General features: G+C 44.4%; 1 protein-coding gene across 4 annotated transcripts in view; it reads left to right on the top strand.

The window, feature by feature from the left end:
• Nucleotides 1–7,408, top strand: part of COLGALT2 (collagen beta(1-O)galactosyltransferase 2) — an 88,064-nt gene that overhangs the window by 489 nt on the left and 80,167 nt on the right. For 2 of the 4 annotated variants that reach the window (XM_025043885.1, XM_006907743.3), the window contains exon 1: nucleotides 16–155. The exons of 1 other annotated variant lie outside the window; for it this stretch is intronic. In XM_025043885.1, the coding sequence (XP_024899653.1) occupies nucleotides 145–155 (11 nt within the window). In that variant the 5' untranslated portion in view covers nucleotides 16–144. Of the gene's footprint in view, nucleotides 1–15; nucleotides 156–7,408 lie in introns of those variants that run through there. One more of the 4 variants, XM_025043883.1, reaches the window with a different exon arrangement.

Below are 7,408 nucleotides of genomic sequence, written 5' to 3' on the forward strand. Positions count from 1 at the left end.
GATGACGAACAGGAGGCGAGGGTTTTCCCCGAGTCGCCGCTGCAGAGACCCACGGTGCTGGTGGCTCTCCTGGCCCGCAACGCCGCGCACGCGCTGCCTCGCTTCCTCGGCTGCCTGGAGCGGCTGGACTACCCCAAGAGCAGGATGGCCATCTGGTGAGCGGCACGGGCCCCGGGCCGCGGCGGCAGGAGGCGGCGCGCACAGCTCTGGCCGCCTGCGGGGACCTGGGCGGGGGCTGCACTCCTCGGCAGCGGGGCGAGGGGACCCCTGGGCGAACGCGGGAAACGTGGTGCGCACACCCCTCACCCCCTCTGCCTGCGGCGGTCCTGAGACGATCGCGCGGTCGGAGAAGGACGCGCGCGGGTCGGTGAGCGCATGGGGTGCTAATGGGGACGACCAGCCGCCCCGTGCTCCTGTGTGTGGGGGTGGGGTGGGGTAAGGAGATTGTGGATCCAGGCGCCTAGTCCCTTTCCCGGACATGGGTTTAGGGAGACCCCACAAGAGTGCTAGCTTGAACCCCTTTTAACTCGCGAGGTTTCCTCATTCTCCACCTCATACCCCTCGCCCTGGAGCGACGGAATAAGGGTACCGGTCCCGCCTACTCTTCCAGACGCGACAGAGAGCGTTAAGTGTGGCTGGCAAGGGGGGCTCTGGAATGGCTGGGGTGGCGAAGAGCGCGCCGCCCTGGCTTCCTGGTGCCCGGGTCCTGCTCCCCGCGCAGAGGCTGGAAAAGTGGCTCCTGGTTCTCGGGGTGGGGTGGGTGGGGGTCAAGGGACTACGAGGATGTCTGGACCCAGAGTTTGAGGCTAAGTAGGACCTGTCGTGTCTTCCCAAACACGGCACCACTGTGGGCACTGTGCCCCCTGAGTGCTCCAGGCTGTCCGCCTGTGCATCCTCCCGGGATTCGTCCCCCGCCGCAGATGCAAACCGCGGGGGACGCTCGGGGTTACCGCGTCTTGGGGACCGAGCCTCCCTTGAAGGCAAACAGCCAAGTTCTGTTGCCCTTAGGATAGAGCCCTGGGCCTGGTGCCTGGTTTTGGTGCGGGGAGGGCCAGGGCATCGGTGGGGGTGGCTGCACGCCCCAACTTTAGAATTCCGTCCGGCTCTGCGGCTTTATAAACCCAGGTATCAGAGGGCGAGAAGTTGGTGGCCAGGTAAGCGGCTAAGGGGCCTGTAGGGGAGGAGGTGAGCGTTGGCCGGGGGAGACATGCAGCCAGGTACGTGACAGAAGGATTTTCCTCCAGGAAGACAGCCCAGGTCACTGCGGAGCAGTTTCTATATTGTTTTCATAAAGGGAGCTGTCCGCATACAAGACACATTCTTAAAGCAACGGTTGAGAAGAAAGCGAAGGACGGATAAAGCAGTAGCTAGAATTGGCAGCCTGTTGTACCTGGTAGGAGAGGCACAGAGGTGAGAAAGCAAACACGAGATATAGTGCAGCACTGTGCTATACACTGCTTTACTATATACCCTGCTAAACGTGACCGCAGCCACGGAGAAGGGCACGTTATGTGGAAAATGGGAACGCTGGTGCAGCCAGATTTTAAACACGAAAGAAGGGTTTTATTTTAACCACTTCAATACCAAAAGGACACTTCACAAATGTCAGTTCTTAGATGCTTTTTTCAAAAGAGATCTTTTACAATATGGTCTTGGTCTCTAGCCATTGCTTAGTTTTAAAGAACAGTACAATGTATAGGAGGTTAGTGAAGGGGGAAGCAGGTACTAGGCACAGGTTTTGCTACCTAATGTGCAGATATTACTTCTTTTATCATACAGCGCATTTTAAAAGCGATATTATGATCCTTATTTTACAAATGAAGAGACAGACTTGGATCAGTTCAACAACTCAATGTCACAGAATTACTATATGGTAAAACTGGACTTCGAACCCAGTTTTGTTCCTAAACATTGCCCTAAAATGACCATAGTGGAAAAATGAAATAAGCAAAACTTATATAAATCTATAAGCTATAAATTAGGAGACTTGAGTCATTTGTCACTAGCGTGATATGTGGTTTTGAGACAGTTGCTTGAGGGCCATAGACATCAGTTTCCTCATCAGTAAAATGAGGGAATTGGAGTAAATTTGAAATTAGAATTTCAAAAATTCTTTCCAGCTCTTGAATTCCATAGATTTTTATGATGTGATCAGAATCAATCAGCAATAATTGGATATCCTAGGTCCCTAGAATGCTCCAGGTTCTTTGGACATTGGGGTTCTGTTTAGGTGGGTAGTATTCCAATTCTGCATAGACCTTTAGGGTCTATATTCCCATACTTTTATTCATAGTACATGTAACTGTACCTTGTCCTTCGTGACTAGTATCGGAGAGTTAAGGAAGAAACCCAAGACTTGTGTAAAGCCTTGGGCAACCCACGCATTAGACACTAAAAAGTCTTCTTTGAGTTCTGGCTTAGAAACCTCACATCATTTATTAGGTAATAATAACCAAAATGGCAGTTTTGAACTAGTCCTTTACAGCTTTCAAAGTATATTCGTCAACTGTGTTATCTCATTTAATCCTTACTATCATTCTGCAAAAAATGAAATTATCTCCATTTTGTAGAAGTCATTCTGTCTAAAGTAACTGGCTTACTCAAGTTACATTTATTTTTTAATTTCACAAATATTTAATGACAAGAGCTCATAGTTCTAAGCACTTTGCGTAAATTTGTGTTCTGGTTTGAGCTTCATAATAAACCCTACCAGGTATACACATATTATAACTTCTCACAGATGGAAAACGCGTAAATTCGTGTTCTGGTTTGAGCTTCATAATAAACCCTACCCGGTATATACATATTATAACTTCTCACAGATGGAAAAATGGGCACAGAAAACATTGTGTAAACACATGTTCCCAGTTCTGTTGTGAGATCCAGGGATGGTGCTAGGTTTGGGCTGAGGAAAGTTGAATAAGATGTGGCTTTTCACAAACAATATGAATTTTTTTTTTTTTTTTTTTTGCTGGGCAGTGTAAGGTGATCTAAACGGCATTTACAGGAATTGGGGGAATGGCAAAGGACTTCTAAATCAGATTGAGGCAGTTGTGTGGGCATAGAAGGCTTCTTGAGGAGTTGACACTTAGTTTGAACTCAGTTTTGAAGGGCCACTAGGAATCTACTAAAACCTGGGGAAAAGGAGTTTCAGGAAGAGGGAACGGAGAGACAAAAATTTAAAAAAATAATAATATTAAAATAAAACACACGCAAAAAAATTAAAAAGGCATTGGGACATTGACCAGACTTTCCTGTCAGGGGAGATAAAGTGGGTGGCAGATCTACTGACTACGAATCTCTAAACTCGTCACATTGTACTACTGGGGCAGCTAACTCTGAGACCAGTCCTAGGGGAGTATTTGGCTGGGAAGGTTATGGGATACAACCCTCCAGAAGGAGGTAGTAACTCAGGTTAGGGTGCTACAGCTTTGAGGGCCTTCTGCCAATTGCTTACCTGTAATCTCTCAGTCCCAAGCTCTCCTCAATGTTGAGATGCCAACCTGGTTAATATCCGCTCTGCAAAGCCAGCGCACTAATGTCAAAATTAGTCAATGTCAAAAAAAAGTGGCTGTGAGCTACCCAGAATCTTACAAAACAGAATCCTGTTGCGAATAGAGTCTGGGTGCCAGACGCCATTTAATCTTATCTCAATAACCATGTAGACTCACTCTTCTCATTCAATACTTACCTCTATCCATGGCATCTGATAACACTTCTTTCCTGCGTGGGTAATTGAGAGGTGATAACACTTCTTTCCTGCGTGGGTAATTGAGAGGTGATAACACTTCTTTCCTGCGTGGGTAATTGAGAGGCCTGGCTCAGTGCTCACGCCGGGCTTCCCAGTGATATGATTTTTTTTTTCCTCACCTAAAGTTCTGGACCAGGTCTACGCTGCACAGACAGGTGAATTGAGCATCGGCAAATTGACCTAAAAGCTTTCGCTTTCAGAGAGTGAGTGTGGATTTCTCAGCATCGTTTATTCAGGTTAGGTTGAATTAAGGAAAGCTTATATTTTAAAGAAAACTTGTCACAGTTACCTGTCTCTGATCTCAAAACCCCACCAAACTTGTTTTCCTTCAGATATCACCGCTCTGTGCTGCAGAACTAAGGAAAATAGTCCATGAGCTCTAATTTAAGCCCGTCCCGAGTTCACGGGAACCACTGAAGAACTAAGATGAAGGGAACTGTGAGGCACGCGACACGTGGCAGTGCACTTCACTGGCTTCTCTTTAAGTCAGGGGAGCCATGATTGTTGGCCTCAGCAATAGAGGAAAGGCTGATCTCATCCCCGCTCTCAAACCAATGATTAAGGGGAGTAGTGCCAAGCACCATGATAATGAAAAATGGAGCGGGGCACAAGGAAAAACATTTGACCCAAAAGGTACATCAGGTTTGTCTTTCGGAGAGCCTGTGGGAAGATGGCTGGGATACACAGAGTCACAAGGCAGTGACTGCCATATAATTACAGAATGATTTGGGCATTCATTTGGTAGAGTTTTGAACAGTAATATCACACATTGGGAAACATCATATGGCTTTCTAAACAAGGAGATGAGTTTTCATCGACATAAACATAAACGATGATGAGCTTCTACTTCTTCGGGGTACTGTACGCTACTTTATCTGTGCCATGTTTGTGGATTAGCTTGGATTTATCTCCACATTTTCATGCTCAACCAGTAGCATTTTGGTGAATGTTTAACTAGATACTCTAATAAACACGTGTTTATGAAATGTTCCAAACCACTATTAAGGATAGCTTTTGGCACTGGCGGTGAGAATGATGATGTCACATTTCATCGTTACGATCTTGACATTAAATGTTTATGTTATTCCTTCTGAGAGAAGTTTCAGCCCCCTTCTGTCCATTAGCCTGTTTTCTTCACCTTTCTCCTGTCTTTTCCTTATTATTCCCAGCCTGGAGGTTTAGTACTGAGGAGGAAGTATGCAAACTTAGAGTCAGACTAGGATTCCAATCTCCTGTGTGATCGGGGGTACATCAATGAACCTCTGAATGTGGCTTCCTTATCTGGAAGTGACCAATAACACCTGCCTCAAAGATTTATTATAACAGCAAATGAGATCATTATCAATGTCTTTTACATCAATACTGCTAAATAATAGTTACTAGGTCCTATTTATCTGTTCCTTTGGCTCTCATCTCCTTTACCTTTATCTTCTTAAATGAAGATTTTTAAAATGTATGTCCAAAAGAAACTCTATTTTCTGCCTTCCAACAACAACAGCAAAAAGGATCAGCATAATGACAGCTAACATGTATGGAGGTGCTGTTCTAAACACTTCGGTCTGATTTGCTCCTGACAACAACCCTGGGTGAGAGGTCCCATTACTCCCCACTTTACACAAGAGGAAACCGAGGCACGAAGAATTTAAATGACTTTCCTGAGGTCACAAGGCTAGCGCATGTTGGAGCCAGGACGTGACCCAGACAGCTAATGTCACAAGCTGAGTACAGATGGCCCGTTGAAGATCAAGAAAGAACCCATTTGCTTCTGTCAGTCGACTCAACTTAGGAATATAAGAGTGACAATGTTTCTTTCAAACAAGAATGGTCCCTTCTGCTTGAATGACATAAGAGACTCAGTGGTTCCCTTCCGCTGTCTTGATAATTTTGTCACTTAGCTTCGATACTTTCTAGTTACTGAACTCCACGTCGGTAGTTTTCATCAGAACACAATGAGGCTATGTGGGTTGTACATAAATATGCAGGTCACTTGCTATGGTCACAGCTACAAGCAATAGAAAGAACTTTATCAAGTATTATTAGTGGCAAATGAATAGAGCAGCACTCACTATTCATACACATGGTGGCTGTAGCATTTTGGGTTCATATTGGCAAAACTAAAAACATCAGTTTTTTAGCCTTTTTAATCAGTGCTCTTAGATGTGGTTGACTCCTAAGCTTAACTTTCTTCCAAAAGATTGGAGAAAACTGTCAATCCTTCTCCCATTCTCCAATTTCAGAACGTGATTGGCCCTCAGAATTATGTATTTCCCTTGGGCAAACACTGAGGTGACCAATATATGTCACCCATCCTGTTGTTCTCTTTGTAACAGATTGCCTGCAGGGTTCGAAAGGATGCCTAAATTGTTCTGGTTCTGTTTTGTTCATTAACTTCCGTGGATGGGAAAGTAAAGCGCAGTTAAAGGATTTTATCCCCGTATATTATATAGTGAATAAAAGTCCAGATGAGATAATATCTGGATAAATTTCTGGATTTTAAACCCTACGTGGCTGTTTTAATGTTGATTATTTTATTACAAATATTGCTCATGGTTAGAAAGGAGCATGCAAGGTATTCTAAGCAAGGTTTGGTTTTACAGATTTGGCTTCAGCTCCCTTTCTAAGTGACTCCACCACCGAGTTTCTTTGTGACTCCAGGTATATAAGCATGCTTCACATGGCCCTCTCCCTTGACTGTCTCTTGTGGTTCTAGGAATGAACAATGAAGTCTTTGTAACCAGAAAGGCCGCTGGTTGTGCCTCAGTCTTTTCCAACACTTAAATGTACACATGGGTCATATCACTGTGTGGCACCGTCTTCAAGTCTATGGCGCAGTATAGTAGGACTATTATAAGGCTTGTTTCTGCACATTTCTTCAAAAGACAATATATAGTAGTTAAAGTCTGAGAGAAAATGATTGGCCTGTAGTGTGGTTGTGAGTCCTATTCTCTAGCTGTCATATTATGAAGAGCTTGCGCTACGCATGTTTAAATCATAGTTATTATTCATCAGGAATCACAAAACTTGTGTATTGTATATGTCTTGACACCTTTATTCTCAAGGAGTGACTTGTTCACTTAATTGCACTTATGCTGGTAGCCTATCAAAAATTGATGATTTGAAAAAAATTTAAATCTCTTAGGGTCATTGTAGATATATTTAATAGTAATTTTAGCATTTTAAGAATTTTCTCTCTTGACTTTTTCTTTTTTTTTTAATTGAAGCAGTAATAAACCTCAACAACAAAATTTCAAACAGTCTGAATGGAAATATGATAAAAAGTAAACCTGCCTTCTACTGCAAGGATTACTGCGGTGACCTGCCACGGCCACCAGTGTTAACAGTTTCTTGTGTATCCTAGAAACTTTCCTGTGTATTCTAGAGACTAATGTTAACTGACATGTAAGTGTTTTATGTAGCTTGGGCTATCTGTGAGAAATGTGACTATGGACAGTTGGGGCTGTGGCATTTCCAACACGGAATTTCTTGCTGGACCACTGGACTGCTTCTTAGTTCCTTGGTTTCTGGCCAGCTCCATAATCTGTCCAAGCTCCACACACCACAGTGATTACAGTTTAGACCCGCCACGATAGTGGAAAGTTGCTGCCGAGTGGAATCAGGGTCGTTCATGTCAACGCCGCAACATCGAGCAGTGAGCAT

This window comes from Pteropus alecto, unplaced genomic scaffold (assembly GCF_000325575.1).
Source record: "Pteropus alecto unplaced genomic scaffold, ASM32557v1 scaffold101, whole genome shotgun sequence".
Lineage (NCBI taxonomy): Eukaryota > Metazoa > Chordata > Mammalia > Chiroptera > Pteropodidae > Pteropus > Pteropus alecto.